The sequence below is a fragment of the Cetorhinus maximus genome, chromosome 30 (assembly GCF_964194155.1).
Source record: "Cetorhinus maximus chromosome 30, sCetMax3.hap1.1, whole genome shotgun sequence".
Taxonomy (NCBI): domain Eukaryota; kingdom Metazoa; phylum Chordata; class Chondrichthyes; order Lamniformes; family Cetorhinidae; genus Cetorhinus; species Cetorhinus maximus.
In genome coordinates this window covers 20758770-20778031 of record NC_135908.1, presented here as the reverse complement: position 1 = coordinate 20778031, position 19262 = coordinate 20758770, and the positions used below count along the sequence as shown (strand labels likewise).

Genomic DNA, 19262 nt, shown 5'->3' with positions numbered 1-19262 from the left:
GACAAAGGAATATACTCTGGGCTGGGGGCTTCAATGCCCATCACCAAGAGTGGCTTGGCAGCACCACTACTGACTGAGCTGATTGAGTCCAGAAGGCCATATTTGCCAGAGTGGACCTGTGGCAGGTGGTGATGGACCACAGCTACAGCACAAGACTACATACATGCCAAATAGCAGAAGCGGTGGTGTAGTGGTATTTTCACTGGACTAGTAGTCTAGGGTAGGGACTAGGGTAATGCTCTGGGGATCTTGGGTTCAAATCCCGCCATGGCAGATGGTGAAATTTGAACCCCATAAAAATCTGGAATGAAACCATTGTTGATTGTAAAAACCCACCTGGTTCACTAATGTCCTTACCTAATGTGACGCCAAAGCAATGTGGCTGACTTTTAAATGCCCTCCGAAATTACCTAACAAGCCACTCAGTTCTCAAAGGCAATTAGGGATGGGCAATAAATGCTGGCCTAGCCAGCGTCGCCCCCATCCCATGATCGAGTAATAAATAAAGACAATCCCATAGTGGGGTGCTATCTACCAGATGCACCACAGTAATTTGTCATGGCTCCTTCAACAGCACCTTCCAAACCTGTGTTGTAGTGAAAGAAACTACTCGAGTCTGTAAGCTGTGAGTAACCTAGGACTTTTATTTACAAGTGGACACTTGTATATGGTTGTATAAGTGTATGGGAGGGCACAGCCTGGTTCTGCGGGTGTGTCTCCCTGATACAAAGTGCATAGTGATACAAAGGTTGCATAGTGTATTCATATCTTTTGGTTATCATACTATACTGCCTAGTACAGCCTCTAGTTACATACCTAATGAGCAGAATTATTCGGGCTGCAGATATCTCTGTTATCTCACTGGGAGGCTGAGAAATGCCTCGGTTCTAACGCCTCCCAGTTTGTGCTCTTATCACTCTAACATTTGTTTACCCATTCTGTGAAAGCCATTAAAAGTTTTATGACTTGTGATTGATAGTTGGATTTTCACAGTACCATAGCCATCATGTCTAGGTGTTGGCTATATTTCTTTAATGCTCAGAAAGAGTTCTCATAACTACATTTGTCTATTCTAAAACTATAAATACATGTCCGTCCAAATCAGTTACCCCACTTCACCTGTGACTTAGAACAGGGTAGTAGATGCATGGAAACACCTCCACCTGCAAGTGCCCCATCAAGTCGTACACCATCTTGACTTGGAACTATTTCACCACTCCTTCACTGTCACTGGGTCAAAATTCTGGGGAACTCTCCCGCCCACCGCCCCCAAGCAGCACCTACACCAGAGGAACAGGGAGCTACCTCCAACTTCTCAAAGGCAGTTAGGGATGGGCAATAAATGCTGGCCTTGCCATTGATGCCCATGCCCCATGAACAAAGGAAGAAAGAACGACTAGTGATTGCTGAGTCTTAGATTATGAACTTGTCGTTTGTGAATTATGGGGGCTAATTTGCATTTTACAGCTTTTAGTGCACTAATGTGTTCCATCAGTGAACCACATAACTGCATGCTGTTTGTAATAAAAGCAAACCAAATGTGTTATGAAGTGCAATTTTTAAAACTATTTTATGGAATCGCTTCCCTGTGTGATAAAGACCGTCAGTTTTTTTTTTGCACTGGGTGCATGTGGTGGGTATAAATTTTCTGGTAGTCTGCTGCTTTAAGTTAGACATATGTTCCCATCACATTGAGCACATACAGGTCAGACACAGAATAGAGCTGCTTCTGCATTGCTTTAACATTGTACCTCACCCAAGCTTAGAAGAGACCCAGATATGTCACTGATGTGATACTGCCCACTCCCTCCCCCGAACACTGTGCGTCTGAGATAAACTGAAGGAACAATTCGGTTCTCAATTATCAACTACTTCTGAGTTGTCAATTTGCATTCAATAGAAACTGGGTTGAGACGACTCAGACTCAGTTAATCTTGGAGCTTTGTAAATGCCAGGAGCCAGTTGGCCAGCACAGAGTCACAACTCATGGGTTTGAGCCCTAAATCAGGGCGTGATCACCTGGCCTGGCCTGATGCGATCCGAGAGACAAAAGGACACTTTTCCCACATCATCCAGTCATTTTGTGTTGTGTCCCTAAAACATGGCAAAGCAGTCACACATGTCCAGCTGGCAGTGTAATGCCTTGTGTATGGAAATAAGGCAACTATTTTTGCACAGAACAGTGAGTTGTATGATGAGTGCATCTGTGTTTGGTAGCATTGACTGAGGCTGCCGCAAGAGCTCCCTCCTCTTTTATTGATAACGCCATGGGATTTTCAAAGTCTACCTGAGGTAAACAGCCAGACCCAGAGGAAGCGAGTTGTATGGGTGGCTCCATTTAACATCTTGACAGTGCAGCATTTCCTCAGTACCACACTGGAGTGTAAGTTAGATGATCAAGTCCTGATTTGGGACTCAAACCCATGAGCTCTGACTCCAGCTGAGTCAAGTTAATATGTATGCATTCTCGATGAAAGCCTTTCTTATCCTGAAGTTATGCAGTGTTTTTACATTCTGTATTTTTAGGTATGATTTCCTCTTTTAGCCCTGATATGGTAGTTGTCTGTGATATGCCTCTTTGTATGGTTCACTTGTATGCAGAGAAGTATGTGGTTGGCAGTATGTCTAAATAATGTTTTGTTTCACTTTCTTTCAGGTAAAAATCTCTACACGAATGAGTACGTAGCAATCAAACTGGTAAGTACATTTCATTTTCTAATGAACGTTTTGGGATGCATTTTACTGTGGCAGGCAGGCATTGATAGTCTGTGGATTTGAATTAATTTGTGTGTTGCTGTTGGACAAATTAATTCAAATTAGCATAAGCCCTCATGGGGTTTTTGTTTTGTGATCTCACTAATGTATTCTGTCAAAAAGCAATCTTGTGCGTTTTAAAGTGTTCTCTGTGCAATGAAATGCCCTAAAGATGTTTGCCAACAGTACACCAAGGTTAAAATCTGTGTAGTTTAGCTTACCTGCTGCTTGTGTTTGGCCTTGTTTTTGTGACAGTCTGCAACGTTTTGCTTTGATAGCTGAACGCATCCATAATGAAACCAGCAGCCTGGTGACAGGACTCATTAAACTGCATTTGTTTTTTCTCTACTTGTGTGCAAGATCTGACTGCTAAGGAGCACTATATGCATCGTGTATTTAATGCGTTCCAGTTTTTACCTCCTCCCTCCTCACATTTGTTACCCTGACTGGTATAGTTCTTGCCTAGAGTCTGATGGCCCAAGAGGATGTTGAAGTACCAAAGAATTTTTTATTCTAGCAGAACGTCAATGCACAACTGTCATTTGTGAGCGATAGCTAGCAATACAACTAAGAATGTTGCATATGGTACCATCATGGAAGTGAACTGCTTGAGCATAGGAAGCTCCCAAACGTTTTTAAAGTTGTCATATTGAAGAGAAGACCTTTGTGCTTTTCCTAATTTTGTTCTTGAGGATAATCTGCTTTCCCGTTCAGTGATGTAAATTAAGATGATATACATAGGGGCACATCTTGCTCTTGGATGGGATAGACAGCTACATTAATAAATAGGAGTGTGCACCCTCTGATCTGAGGGAAACTGAGTATTAGAGATATTTACTTTGGGAAAGGTAGCTTAGAGATGCCCTAACTGAGATATTTAAAAATCTGAAAGGCATTAAGTAAACTGTATCTTAGGTGCTCAGTATTAATGAGCTCTAAAATGATTGGCTTGAAGCTTGGCTGAAGATAGGTGAACACACAGTTCAGAGAGAACTTCCTCATACAGGGAGAAAACACTTAGCACATTTCACATTCTTGGTGTCCTGAAATGCTTGACAGCCAATGTATCACTTTTTGAAGTCTTGTCACTTGTTATATAAGCAAATGTAGCAGCGTGATTTTTATTTTTGCACAGCAAGGTCCCAGAAACTGCAAATGAGATAAATGACAAGTTAACTCCCTGCTCTATGTGAAAAGTGACATAAATCTTCTACATCCATCTAAAAAGATAGGTGGGGTCTCAGTTTAATGTCTTCTGTGACATAAAAAACACTCTTCAACAAAGCAGGGGCACCATTAGTATTGCACTGAAGCGTTTGTTCAGATTGCTGCTCAAGTCTTGCAGCAGCAGCTTGAGGCTATGCCCCTGTGACTCTGCGTAACTCTTGAGTGATACACATTTCCTGTGAAACTCTTTCGAGTTATCAACAGTCACAGATTGCAACTCTTTCGAGTACAATCACAGTTCTTGGTTTCCAGGAGTGGGACATGAACCCACAACCCTCTGATTCAAAGGCGAGGGTACTATGAACTGAGCCACAGCTGACACCTCTACATTTCCTGTGAAGGTGCAGCCCAGGAGTTACACCAGAAGTTGCGCACATTCTGCTGGTGTCAAGTTACGCTTCAATCTCTCCAATTGCAGAGGCATATGCTCAGACATAAAATGGGTGTTAATCAGCCTATTGCACCCATGTTAAATTCTTAATGCAAGTCACATACAGCTGTTTGAAATTCTACACAGTTTGTTTATCAAACTTGAAGACTTTTTTTTAGATATTTTCTACCCTGGTAAACTAACAAAATGTGATAGTTAATTTATAAAATTTCATCTTTCGGAACCGCAGTGAAATTTCTATTACCTTGCACTGTACCAACTGGAATTCCCTACCAGCTAACTGGAATTCCCTACCAGCTAACTGGAATTCCCTACCAGCTAACTGGAATTCCCTACCAGCTAACTGGAATTCCCTACCAGCTAACTGGTATTCTCTACTAATTGGAATTTGCACCATCGGCCTGCCTTGACCCATCTCTCTTTAACGTCTTCTGCTGAAGTCTCTATAGGGCCAGTATATTAAAAAAACACTTCAGTCCCAAAGCTAGATCAAGGTCCCTCTAAGCCTTGCTTTCTTCAGAATTTGGGCTCAATGCCACTGCCCCAGCCAGTGTTGCAGAGCCAGGGGTAGATTTGGAGAAAATGCTGGAACTCTGAAGCAGTGGTGGCCATATCAGGTCGTATCTTACACAAAGTGCACCGAACTATCTCATCTCTGTGTTATATGGGAAGGGTGGGGGAGAGAGAGCTGCAGATAGGGACGTAGGCATACATCAGCAACTTTCTAAACAAAAATCAAAGCGCGCGTGGAAACTCCCGGTTAACCGGCAATTTTGATTAAGTAGTACCATCTGTTCCCAGAGCATGCCAGATAACAGAAATTTTACTGAATTTCAAATTGTGGGTTAATGGTTAAGTGAGAGAGTGATGGAATGGAGGTGAGATGTGAGAGTGATGGAATGGAGGTGAGATGTGAGAGTGATGGAATGGAGGTGAGATGTGAGAGTGATGGAATGGAGGTGAGATGTGAGAGTGATGGAATGGAGGTGAGATGTGAGAGTGATGGAATGGAGGTGAGATGTGAGAGTGATGGAATGGAGGTGAGATGTGAGAGTGATGGAATGGAGGTGAGATGTGAGAGTGATGGAATGGAGGTGAGATGTGAGAGTGATGGAATGGAGGCCAGGTAGCGAGAGTGATGGAATGGAGGCCAGGTAGCGAGAGTGATGGAATGGAGGCCAGGTAGCGAGAGTGATGGAATGGAGGCCAGGTAGCGAGAGTGATGGAATGGAGGCCAGGTAGCGAGAGTGATGGAATGGAGGCCAGGTAGCGAGAGCGACGGAATGGAGGCCAGATAGCGAGAGCGATGGACTGGAGGCCGCCGGACAGCGAGAGCGACGGACCGGAGGCCGCCGGACAGCGAGAGCGACGGACCGGAGGCCGCCGGACAGCGAGAGCGACGGACCGGAGGCCGCCGGACAGTGAGAGCGACGGACCGGAGGCCGCCGGACAGCGAGAGCGACGGACCGGAGGCCGCCGGACAGCGAGAGCGACGGACCGGAGGCCGCCGGACAGCGAGAGCGACGGACCGGAGGCCGCCGGACAGCGAAAGCGACGGACCGGAGGCTGCCGGACAGCGAGAGCGACGGACCGGAGGCCGGATGACATGTTGGATAATTAATTTTTTAAGTACAGGAAACAGAGAAGCTATGAATGGGAAGTTTTCAAGCGGTAAAAGGAATAAAAGGTGACTACAACAGGGAGTTGCTCTTCAGATTCTGTGTTGTTAATAAATAACTTGAAGACCATTCAGTTCAGTTGCAAGTGATAAAACTGAAAGCATAGTGTATCGAGGAACAATGCGATTTGAATTTGGAAACAATTCTACCTTTTAGGAACCTAGGAAAGTTGACAACAGTTCAATATAGTTAAATAATTAGTGTTGGAGAATGAACCAAAATCGTGAAATAGTCGTGCAACATACTGGTTAGGAAAACGATCAGTGGGTGGGATGGCTGTCATTGTGGGAGATGTAAAAAAAAAATTACATTCATCAAACCTTGAACTCCGAGTATGGCTGTCATTTAATATTGGAAAGGAAATGAGGTCCTAGTTTGTATTAGCAGAGGCACAGAATACAAACCAAAGGTAATATTATTGCTACATCGAGCTTTGTATTCTGTACAATAACTCTAGGAAGGATATTATAGCCCTTGGGACGATGCAGCATGGGCAGGCAGGGTGATACCAGGTTTCAGGAATGCTATTTAAAAGGAAAAGAGTTGACTCAATGTTTAAAAAAAAAAGTGGAGACCTCGCGGTAACCAGGTGAGTGTTCATATATTCAAAGTTGATCCCCCTGACAAGCCATGAAAGGAGGTTTCATTATCTTGCCCCTGGGTAATGCTCTATGATTTTATATTGGTAATTCTTGTTCATAAGGGGTCTGTGATCCATTTCTCATGAGCAACCAATAACACTGAACCTAGACCCAAAGTTTGTGGTAAAATTGGGCAGTCATTCAGGAGTTTTGTTTAATGCACCACAAACTGAATTAGGAAAAGCTTTCTGGAACCTTTTCTTGAGTGATTGGGTCTGCAATATAACAGATTGTGCCCATTGAGCCAAATACGCTTGGCACTTTTACAATTGTATTTAGAAGGAGCTGTCTGTCCTACCGCATGCAGTAGTTGATTGATGAGTACTTTTTTGATTGTTCGTCTGCAAGATGTTCTTTGATTCCCTCACTGACCTAAGCTGAGATTGGTTGGTCGCTGTATGTTCAAATAATATGAATCTTCAAAGATTTAGATAAATCATGTTGTTCTATATATGTCACTGGACCAATTGTATAGCATACAAATGAATTTGTGTGGCTCTGCTTAATGTCTGTTTTATTGGTTTAATTTCAGGAACCCATCAAGTCACGAGCACCCCAACTTCATCTAGAATACAGGTTTTACAAACAACTCGGGAGCTCAGGTAATGTGAGATTGGATCTTCGAGGTTACTGTTGGAGGGAAAACATTACCTCTGCCGTAAATGTGAATGAAAAAAATTTAATTGGCTAAATTAATGCGCAGATCATGCCTGCATAAATTTTAGGAAAAAAAAATTTTTAAGTACTTTTTGTTTCCTGAAACCTCTCTGAAGCACACTAGATAAATGCTTGTTGGTAGCCTTATCTCTCCTAACATTGCAGCCAATTTTGAATCAGGACTATAAGCAGATAGCTATCAGCTTACATGTTTATTGCTGCATTGCAACACATTACAAGAGCATTCCTTTTGAACTTATATAAAAAAACTTTAAAAAAAAATATCTGCTGGAAAATTGTCATAGCAAGCAGCCCATTGAGCCAGTTAAAGTTTTAGGTTTGTAATTCCTCAAAAGAAAATTCAGCAATTGCCTGATGAGTAGTAGGTGACATTTTGTGAAGAGGTTTGTTTACTGTCTGACTTATTAAGCCATCCCATTTAGGTTGAATAGGAGAGAAACGTTTACAGCAAAAATCTAAATCTGATGTTAGTTCAGTGTCTGAGGCACTGTCCAGATGGGGATAATGCTGTGGCTACCATCTCCTGCTTGAATTGTGATACTGTCCTCGGGCAGCAGATGAGCTGAAGATACCCAGGCATTGAATTAATCTACGAGGTAGAAACAGGTTTCAATTGTAAATTCTAAAGCTGGCAACATAATACTGTATATACCTTTGTAAAGTTGATTTCATGTAAAAGTCATCCCATACCAACATACAAATTAGGCGCAGGAGTAGGCCACTCGGCCCCTCAAGCCTGCTCCGCCATTCAATAAGAACACGGCTGATCTGATTTTAACCTCAAATCCCTGCCTACCCCGACATCCTTTCACCCCCTTGCTTATCAAGAATCTATCTACCTCCGCCTTAAAGACATTCAAGGACTCTGCCTCAGCTACCTTTTTGAGGAAGAGAATTCCAAAGTCTTATAACCCTCTGAGAGAAAAAAAAATTTCTTCATCTCTGTCCTAAATGGGCGACCCCTCATTTTGAAACAATGACCCCAAGTTCTAGATTCTGCCTCAGGAGGAAACATCCTTTCCACATTCACCTTGTCAAGTCTTCTCAGGATCTTACATGTTGAATCAAGTCGCCTCTTACTCTCCTAAACTCCAGCGGATACAAGCCTAACCCTTCCAGCCTTTCCTCATAAAATAACCTGCCCATTCCAGGTATTAATCTAGTAAACCTTCTCCGAACTGCATCCAATGCATTTACATCTTTCCTTAAAGGAGACCAGTACGGTACACAGTATTCAGATGTGGTCTCACCAGTGCCCTGTATAACTGAAGCATAACTTCCCACTCTTCAATTCCTCTTGCAACAAACAATAACATTCTATTAGCTTTGCTAATTATTTGCTGCACCTGCACACTAACCTTTTGCAATTCATGCACGAGGGCACCCAGATCCCCCCTGCATCTCAGAGCTCTGGAACGTCTCACCGTTTAGATAAAATGCCTCTTTTTTTAATTAATCCTGCCAAAATGGAGAACCTCACATTTTCCTACATTATACTCCATTTGCCAGATCTTTGTCCACTCACCTAATCTATCCATATCCCATTGTAGCCCCCTTGCGTCCTCTTTGCTACCTACCTCTGTGTCATCAGCAAATTTAGCAACAACACCATTGGTCCCTTCATCAAAATCATTTATATAAATTGTAAAGAGTTGAGTCCCCAGCACTGATCCCTGTGGCACACCACCCGTCACATCTTGCCAACCAGAAAATGAGCCATTTATGCCAACTGTTTCCTGTTAGCTAGCCAATCTTCTATCCATGCCAATCCCCCTATACCATGAGCTTTTATTTTCCGCAATAACCTTTGGTGAGGCACCTTATCAAATGCTTTCTGAAAATCTAAGTTCCCCTTTATCCACAGCACCTGTTTCTTCAAAGAACTCCAATAAATTGGTTAAATATGATTTCCATTTCACAAAGCCATGTTGACTCTGCCTGATTACCTTGAATTTATCTAAGTAACCTGCTTTAACGCCTTTAATAATAACTTCTAACATTTTCCCTATGACAGATGTTAAGCTGACTGCCCTATAGTTTCCCGCTTTCTTTCTCTCTCCCTTTTTGAATAAAGAAGTTATATTAGCTATTTTTCAATCTAATGGAACCTTCCTCAAATCTAGTGAATTTTGGAAAATTAAAACCAACGCATGAACTATCTCACTAGCCACTTCTTTTAAGACCCTAGGACGAAATCCATCAGGATCCTGGGACTTATCAACCTGCAGTTCCAACAATTCGCTAAGTGCCGCTTCCCTGGTGATTGTAATTTTCTTGAGTTCCTCTCTCCCTTTCAATTCTTGATTTATAGCTATTTCTGGGATGTTACTTGTATCCTCTATAGTGATGACTAATGCAAAATACCTATTCAATTCATCTGCCATTCCTTATTTTCCATTATTCCCCAGACTTAACTTTCTATAGGACCAATGCTCACTTTGTTAACTCTTTTCTTTTTTAAATATCTATAGAACTCATGATGTCTGTGTCACATTTGTAGCTAGCTTTCTCTCAAATTCATTCTCTAATTTTTCCCTCCTTATTAATCTTTTAGTCATCCTTCGCTATTTTTCATATTCTGTCCAATCCTTTGATCTGCCACACATCTTTGCACAATTATATGCTTTGATTTTAAGTTTGATACTATCTTTAACTTTTTTAGTTAACCACGGATGGTGGGCCCTCCCCTTGGAATTTTGCTTTCTTGAATCCATTCTGTGTTTTGAAATATCATCTCAAATGTCTGCCACTGGATCTCTATTGACCTATCCCTTAAATTGCCAGTTCACTTTCGCTAGATCTGCTTTCATGCTCTCATAATTGCCCTTATTTTTAGTTTAAGATACTAGCTTTAGACCCAGTCTTCTCTCCTTCAAACTGAATGTAAAATTCAATCACATTATGATCACTGCTACCGAGGGGCGTTTTCACTATGAGGTCATTAATTAACCTTATCTCATTGCACAATACCAGGCCCAATGTAGCCTGCTCCCTGGTTGGCTCCAGAATGTGCTGACCTAAGAAATTATCCCTAAAACATTCTATGAATTCATCATCTATGCTACCTTTGTCATCTAGTTGTTTCAGTCTAAACGTAGATTAAAATCTCCCATGATAATCGCCGTACCTTTCTGACAAGCTCCCACTATTTCTTCTTGAAACCTGTTCTAATGTGTGATTACTGTTAGGAGACCTGTACACCACCCCTACATGCAACTCCTTGCCTTTATCATTCCTTACCTGTACCCAAACCGCTTCTATATCCTGGTTTCTTGCACTTAGGCTATCCCTCTCTATTCTGTTAATGTCGTCTTTAATTAACAGAGTCACCCCTCCACCTTTCCCTAACTTCCTATCCTTCCTAAAAGTCTCATAACTTTCAATGTTTGGGTCCTAATCTATCCCATCCTGTAACCATGTCTCTAATGGCTATTAGATTGTACCTACTTATCTCTATTTGCACTATTAGTTCACCTGTTTTGTTTCGAATGCTACATGCATTCAGATACAGAAACTTAAATTTAGTCCATTATTATTTTTGTAACCTCTAGCCTTATCTGTTGGTTTACTTTTTGACTTGTACTCTTTGTCCCTTCCTGTCATGGCCTGTTTATCATTTCCCAAATTAATATCTTCCTCTCTTGTCTCTACTCTTTAATTTACCATATCTTTCCACATTTGATCCCTTGCCCCCCATAATTTAGTTTAAAACCCTTTCTACTTCCCCAGTTATGGGATTTGCAAGAACACTCCCAGCATGGTTCAGGTGTAGGCCATCCCGACTGTACAGCCCCTACTTTCCCCATGAACTGGAACCCACTTCTCCCACACCAATCTTTGAGCCACACATTCATCTCCCTAATCATATTGCCCTATGGCAATTTGCATGTGGCTCAAGTAATAATCCAGAGATTATTACCTTTGATGTTCTGCTTAATTTGGTACCTGGTTTCTCATACTCACTATGTAGAATCTCTTTCCTGGTCCTACCTATATTGTTGGTAACAACATGGACCCTGATGACTGGATCCTCCCCCTCCCACTGCAAGTTCCTCTCCAGCCCTGAATCCTGGCACCGGGCAGGCAGCACAGCCTTCTGGACACTTGCTCGTGCTGCAGAGAACGGTGCCAATCCCCCTCACTATACTGTCCCCTACTACCAGTACACTCCTGTTCACCACTCCCACTTGAACGGCTTCATGTGCCATGGCCAGCCTGCTCATCCACCTCGCTTTCGTCCACACGGGTTGTGGGCACTTCAAACCTATTTGACAATTGCAAAGCCTGAGGCTCCTCCGCTACTGTCTGCTCAATCCCATTGACTTGCCTCACTGATGGTCACATCTTCATGTCCCTCACTGCTATCCAAAACAGACGACCCAATTCTAAGAGGCGTGACCATCTTCTGGAACAAAGTGCCCAGGTATTTCTCACCCTCCCTTATGTTGCGCAGTGTCTGCAGTTCAGCTTCCAGATCAGTAATCCTGCTCCAGAATCCCTCTAGCTGCTTACACTTTCTGCAGACTTACTTTTAATTTTTTTTTTTTATTCATTCATTTTTAAGCCACGATTTAAGCCAAGGTTGTAATTTTTCACAAACCTCATGTAAAAAAAATGGATCTTTAGTTTTTCGGGGGAATCAAAGCCAAAAAATTTCAGAACTAAAATATATGTTGGAGCCGTTTAGGATGTTTTAGAATGCTAAAATCATGAAAATTGTTGCAGTGCAACTCAGCGTCTGATGGAGGGAGGGGAAAAAATGCAGTTATTTTAAAAGGTGGAAATTGATGGTGGGGTCTTATACAACGGACAAGGAAATTAACGAATGCCAACAGTTGAAAGCAAGCCCCATAACCTTTTAGTTGATTGGGAGGCGTTTTGTTTTTGCATTTTTCTCAATATTTTGTTATGGTCTTTGTGTTGTGCTGTGTGGGCACGCATGCCAAGCCCTCAAATATTATTTGTGTCAAAGCCGACCCTTAAATGTTTCTCTGAAAATTTGGTCAACCTTTAAATGAGTATACAGAGGAATTCTATTTCAGTGTCTGCTTGCATAGAATTTTACAACCTGGCAAAAGGCCATTCGGGCCAACTGGCCTCTTTGTTTGGATTTATTAGTATTGTAACCATCTTCTATCTATGGCCTTTCCTACAAGTGGGAAACACCTTCCCTGTGTCTACCTTGTTGAACCCCTTCATAATTTTGAGGTTAGGGCATCACTCAGTTTTCTCTTTTCTAAACAGTTTGTTCGGTCTTGTCTGAGGCCAGAATTGGAGGAGCGCAGAGATTTCGGAGGGTTGTGCAAGGTTATAGGGACGTGAAGGAGTTCTTTAGATTTCATGAAGGCATGGCCTCCAGTGGTGGAGTGATAAAAACTGGGGATGTGCACAGCCACACCCTGTGGCGTTGTTTACAGACAGGTGAATCTTTGGTTACCTGAATTCACAAGAGGGGATGTAATTCGGATGAAATTGTATGGACTCAAAATATCGTTTGTGATCTTTGGTTTTGGTGTAAGCTGGTACTCATAGTTGCCCCAAGACTTGAGATATTGCAGACAATATTGCGTTCCAGGTGTGCAGAATACATTGAACATGTAAATAAGACTTCTAAGGATAGTGTTTCATGAATTTGATTTTGGATTTGTTGAAATTCCCTAAAATAGTAGCCATAAATAACCTTAGCAAGCCAATAATTCTGTGCAAACTTGCGTTCGCTATGATCGCAGGCTGTATTAAGGTATACCTGTAGAAAAATGCCTTTTCCAGTGCCTCTATGTAAGTCATGAAAGGCCAAAGGTACAGTTGTTTTGTAGGCAAACATGACAACCAGTTTGTGCATAATGCAACGAACAGCAATGAGATGAATGAATGACTGACTGATTTGTTTGAGGGTGTTGGCTGAGAGTTAAATATTGGCTAGAACACTTGGAAGACTTCCCTGCTCCCTTTTGATCTTTTGTGTCCACCTGACCAGACAAGTGGGGCCTCCGTTTAATGTCTCACCCAAAAGATGGCACCCACGACAGTGCTGCAGTCACTTAACACTGCTGTGGAGTAACAGCCTCGGTTATATGTTCAAGTGCTGGGGTAGGGCTTCAACCCACAGCCTTTTGTCTGTGATAATAGTGCTGCTACTGAGCTAAGGCTGGTGCTACTGACGTGTCCTATCATGAACCAAATACAATGACAAGTGCTACCTTGAGCCAAGGTAGTCATAACTGATTAGTGCTATCATTGAGCTAAGACTGACATTACTGATCAAGTAAATTGGAAAAGAACCTTGTTCTATGTTTTTTTTTAAAATGCGGTTTGAAAGATGTGCGCTTTCAAGTTCTTTGTGTGCGTTTGTGTGTGTAGTGACGAAAAGAAAAGATACCTATTAATATGGTGAGTTGGCAATCTGTCTTTCACTTTTTAGGACCAGAGTCCAAATCCAGCCTATGGTAATAAAATTAATGTCTACGCAGCTGTAATGTTCCTATGCAAAATGGATGGGTCCAACTCATTTTCTGGAGCCACAGCGTACAACAAAAAAATGCTCAAAGCTTGGCACAAATTGGAACTGAATGGATGTTCTCTTCCAGAAAGGCACTGAGGACGATAGGTTTTGGACATGGATATGTGTGTGAGGTGTCGAACGGCCCAGCCGTGGGTTGAATTGAAGTGTACTCTTAGAAATATCATAAAGTCCTTTCTTCCACTGACACTGAGTGCTGCACATATCCTACCTCACACCAGGTTCAGTTCACCATGACCCCTGTGCGTGCGGACCTACATTTGCCCCCTGTCCTGCAACACCTTAATTTTAAAATTCCCATCTCTGTTTTCAAATCTCTCCATGGCCTCATTGCTTCATATCCCTGTAACCTCCTATAACTCCCCCTAGAAATCTCTGCGCTCCTCCAAATTTTGGCCTCTTGTCCATCCCAAGTTTTTATCACTCCACCACTGGAGGGCATGCCTTCAGCTGTCTGGGTACGAAGCTCTGGAGTTGTCTCCCCAGAGCACTCCGCATTTCTTCTCCCCTCACCCCCTTTATGATGTTTTTTTAAACCTATCTTTTTGTCACCTGTCCTTAATGTTGGCTTGTGTGGCTCATTGTCAAATTATGGCTGGTTGTGCTCCTGTGAAACGCCTAGGATATTTGATTACATTAAGGATGCTTTTTAAATGCAAATTTTTTGTTATCTTGTTAACTATCCTGCTTTTGTGCTGGCAGCAACTGCTAGTATGAATGGAGCTGCCATGGCAATCGATATATTTGATCCAAATGACATTCATACAGGGGAACCATTAATGTAGCTTTATCCTTTATTTTTTAGGACAATGACTAATGAATGAGCTAAGAGGCTTTGGTATTCTAAATTACTTTATTGATGGAATTAAGTTGTGAAACACTGACAGCTGTGTTGTAGGCCTTACTACGCATCAGAAAAAGCCCAGATTAAAATGGGGCATTTCAGCAAAGCAGTAAATGCTTCCCAAGATCATAGCGTTTACTCTGTTTTGAGCTTTTAAAAGGATGAACATGATACCAGAGTGAAAAGAAATCACCTTTGAATCCAACTGATCCTCTGCTGGCCCCCTATAAATAGCCCGTGCTGTAAAGACAGACTTGCATTTATATAGCATCTTTCAAAACTACCGGATCTCTCAAAGCGTTTTACAGCCAATGAAGTACTTCTGAAGTTTAGTCACTGTTGTAATGTAGGAAACGTTATATACACAAAACAAGCTCTCTCAAACAGCAAAATGTGATAATGATGAAACAATGTGTTTTTTGTGATGTTGATTGAGGCCATTGACCAGAATACCAGGGAGAATTCTCCAGTTCTTCTTTGATATGCCATAGGATCTTTTGCATCCACCCAAGCAGGTAGATGGAACCTCAGTTTAGCACCATAAGGCGTAGGAGCAGAAGTAGGCCATTCGGCCCATCGAGTCTGCTCCGCCATTCAGTGAGATCATGGCTGATCTGATAATCCTCAACTCCACTTTCCTGCCTTTTCCCCATAACCCTTGATTCCCTTAGTGATTAAAAACCTGTCTACTTCTGCCTTGAATGTACTTAATGACCCTCTGCAGTAACGAATTCCACAGATTAACTACCCCCAGAGAAGAAATTCCTCCTCATCTCTGTTTTAAATGGGCAACGGCTTACTCTGAGATTAAGCCCTCTGGTCCTAGACTCTCCCACAAGAGGAAACAACCTCTTAGCATCTAAAACAAAAATTGTTGGAAAAACGCAGCAGGTCTGACAGCATCTATATCTGTATGATTCTTCATCAGAACTAAAGACAAATAGAAATGTGGTGAAATATAAGCTGTTTAAGTGGGGGGGACAGGTGGAGCTGGATAGAGGGCCAGTGATAGGTGGAGGCAAAGGCGAGATTGCCAAAGATGTCATAAACAAAAGGTCAAAGTGTTAACGGTGGTGATATTAGCTAAAGGATGTGCTAATGGTGACATTAAGGGTAGAAAGCAGGATGAGCAAGTGACAGATGGCCCTAGCGGGGTTGGGGTGCGGTGGGGGGAAGGGATCGAAATAGACTAAAAGGTAGAGATAAAACAATGGATGGAAATAAATTTTAAAAATAATATTAGAAATAGGTGGGAAAAGAAAAATATATAATAATTATTAGAAAAAAGAGGATCAAAAAGGGGCTGAGGATGGAGGAGAGAGTTCATGATCTGAAGTTGTTGAACTCAGTGTTAAGTCTGGAAGGCTGTCAAGTGCCTAATCGGAAGATGAGGTGCTGTTCCTCCAATTTGCTTTGAGTTTCACTGGAACATTGCAGCAGGCCAAGGATGGACATGTGGGCATGAGAGCAGGGTGGTGTGTTGAAATGGCAAGCGACAGGAAAGTCTGGGTCATGCTTGCGGACAGTCTGAAGGTGTTCTGCAAAGCGGTCATCCAGTCTGCGTTTGGTCTCTCCAATGTAGAGGAAACCGCATTGGGAGCAGCGAATGCAGTAGACTAAATTGAGAGAAGTGCAAGTGAAGTGCTGCTTCACTTGAAAGGAGTGTCTGGGCCCTTGGATGGTGAGGTGGGGGGAGGGAAGTAATGGGGCAGGTGTTGCACCTTCTGCGGTTGCATGGGAAGGTACCGTGGGGAGGGGTTGAGGTGTAGGGGGTGATGGAGGAGTGGACCAGGGTGTCCTGGAGGGAACTGTCCCTACGGAATGTTGACAGAAGGGTGAAGGGAAGATGTGTTTGGTGGTGGCATCATGCTGGAGTTGGCAGAAATGGCGAAGGATGATCCTTTGAATGCGGAGGCTGGTGGGGTGATAAGTGAGGAAAAGGGGGACCCTATCATGGTTCTGGGAAGGAAAGGAAGGTGTGAGGGCGGATGTGCGGGAGATGGGCCGGACACGGTTGAGGGCCCTGTCAACCACCGTGGGTGGAAAACCTCGGTTAAGAAAGAAGGAAGACATGTCAGAAGAACTGTTTTTGAAAGTGGCATCATCAGAGCAGATGCGACGGAGGTGAAGGAACTGAGAGAAGGGGATGGAGTCCTTACAGGAAGCGGGGTGTGAGGAGCTGTAGTCAAGGTAGCTGTGGGAGTCGGTGGGCTTGTAATGAATATTGGTGGACAGTCTATCACCAGAAATTGAGACACAGAGGTCAAGGAAGGGAAGTGTCAGTGATGGATCAAGTGAAAAGGATGGAGGGGTGGAAATTGGAAGCAAATTAATACGCTTTTCCAGGTCCAGACAAGAGCATGAAGCAGCACCGAAGCAGTCACAAATGTACTGGAGAAAGAGTTGTGGAAGGAGGCCTGAGTAGGACTGGAACAAGGAATGTTCCACATACCCCATAAAGAGACAGGCATAACTGGGGCCCATGCGGGTACCCATGGCCACACCTTTTATTTGGAGGAAGTGAGACAAGTTTAAGGAGAAATTGTTCAGTGAGAGAACAAATTCAGCCAGACAGAGGAGAGTGGTGGTGGATGGCGATTGTTCGGACCTCTTAAAGGAAGAAGCGGAGAGCCCTCAGACCATCCCGGTGGGGGATGGAGGTGTAGAGGGATTGGATGTCCCTGGTGAAGAGGAGATGGTTGGGGCCAGGGAACAGGAAATTGCTGATATGATGTAGGGTGTCAGGGGAATCGCAGATGTAGGTGGGAAGAGACTGAACAAGGGGAGAGAGAATGGAGTCAAGATAGCAAGAAATGAGTTCTGTGGGGCAGGGACAGGCTGACATGATCGGTCTGCCAGGACAGTCCTGTTTGTGGATTTTGGGTAGGAGGTAGAAGCGGGCCGTCCGAGCTTGGGAGACTGAGGTTGGAAGCTGTGGAGGGAAGATCTCCAGAGGAAATGAAGTCAGTGACAGTCCTGGAAACAATCGCTTGATGTTCAGTGGTGGGGTCATGGTTCAGGGGGAGGTAGGAGGAAGTGTCTGCGAGTTGGCGCTCAGCCTCTGCGAGGTAGAGGTCAGTACACCAGACAACGCCACCACCCTTGTCAGCAGGTTTGATGACAAAGTCAGGGTTGGACCTGAGAGAACGGAGTGTAGCAAGTTCAGAAAGAGACAGGTTAGAGTGGGTGAGAGGAGCAGAGAAATTGAGATGACTCTTAGCATCTACCCTGTGAAGCCCCCTAAGAATCTTATACGTTTCAATAAGGTCACCTCTCATTCTTCTAAACTCCAGTGAGTACAGGCCCAACCTACTCAACCTTTCCTCATATGAAAATCTTTCCATACCTAGAATCAGTCTAGTGAACCTTCTCTGAACTGCCTCCAATGCCAGTATATCTTTCCTTAGATAAGGGGACCAAAATTGTTCACAGTATTCTAGGTGTGGTCTAACGAGTGCCTTGTATAGTTTTAGCAAGACTTCCCTATTGTTACACTCCATTCCCTTTGAAATAAAGCCAACATTCCATTTGCCTTCCCTATTACCTGTTGAACTTTTATGTTAGCTTTTTGGGATTCATGCACAAGGACTCCCAAGTCCCTCTGTACTGCAGCCTTCTGCATTTAAATAATATTCAACTCCTCTATTCTTCCTGCCAAAGTGCAGAAACTCACATCTTCCCACATTATATCCCATCTGCCACCTTTTTTGCCCACTCACTTAACCTGTCTATATCCCTCTGTAGACTCTTCTGTCATTCTCACCACTTGCCTTCCCACCTAATTTTGTATCATCTGCAAATTTGGCAAGAGTACATTCACTTCCCTCATCTAAGTCATTAATATATATTGTAAATAGTTGAGGCCCCAGCACTGATCCCTGTGGCATTCCACTAGTTACAGGTTGCCATCCTGAAAATGCCCTCCTTATCCCCGAGTCTGTCTTTATTAGTTAGCCAATCCTCTATCCATGCTGATATACTAACCCAAAACCATGGGCTCTTATCTTATTAAGTAGCCTTACATGCGGTACCTTATCGAATGCCTTTTGGAAACCCAAATATATTACACCTACTGGTTCCCCTTTATCTATCCTTCTAGTTACCACCTCAAAGAATTCTAATAAATTTGTCAGGCATGAATTCCCCTTCATGAAGCTATGCTGACTGTGCTTGATTAGATTATGTAATTCTAAATGCTCTGCTACTCCATCCTTTATAATAGACTCTTCACATTTTCCCAATGACAGATGTTAAGCTAACTGGCCTATAGTTACCTGTTTTTTTGCCTCCCTCCCTTTTTGAATAAGGGTGTTACATTGGCAGTTTTCCAATCCTCTGGGACTTTTCCAGAATCTAAAGATTCTTGGAAGATTACTACCAGTGCATCCCTATCCCTGCAGCTACTTCCTTTAATATCCTAGGATGCAACCCATCAGGTCCAAGGGACTTATTAGTCTTTAGCCCTATTAGTTTCCCTAGTACTTTTTCTCTATTGACAGTTATTGTATTTATTTCCTCCCCTTCTTTT

At 43.0% G+C, this 19262-nt stretch overlaps 1 protein-coding gene across 4 annotated transcripts in view; it reads left to right on the top strand.

Annotated features, from left to right (window-relative positions):
• Nucleotides 1-19262, top strand: part of LOC144670130 (casein kinase I-like) — a 192347-nt gene that overhangs the window by 58592 nt on the left and 114493 nt on the right. For all 4 annotated transcript variants that reach the window (XM_078532585.1, XM_078532587.1, XM_078532584.1 and 1 more), the window contains exons 3-4: nt 2657-2697; nt 7225-7294. In XM_078532585.1, the coding sequence (XP_078388711.1) occupies nt 2657-2697; nt 7225-7294 (111 nt within the window). The remainder of the gene's footprint in view (nt 1-2656; nt 2698-7224; nt 7295-19262) is intronic.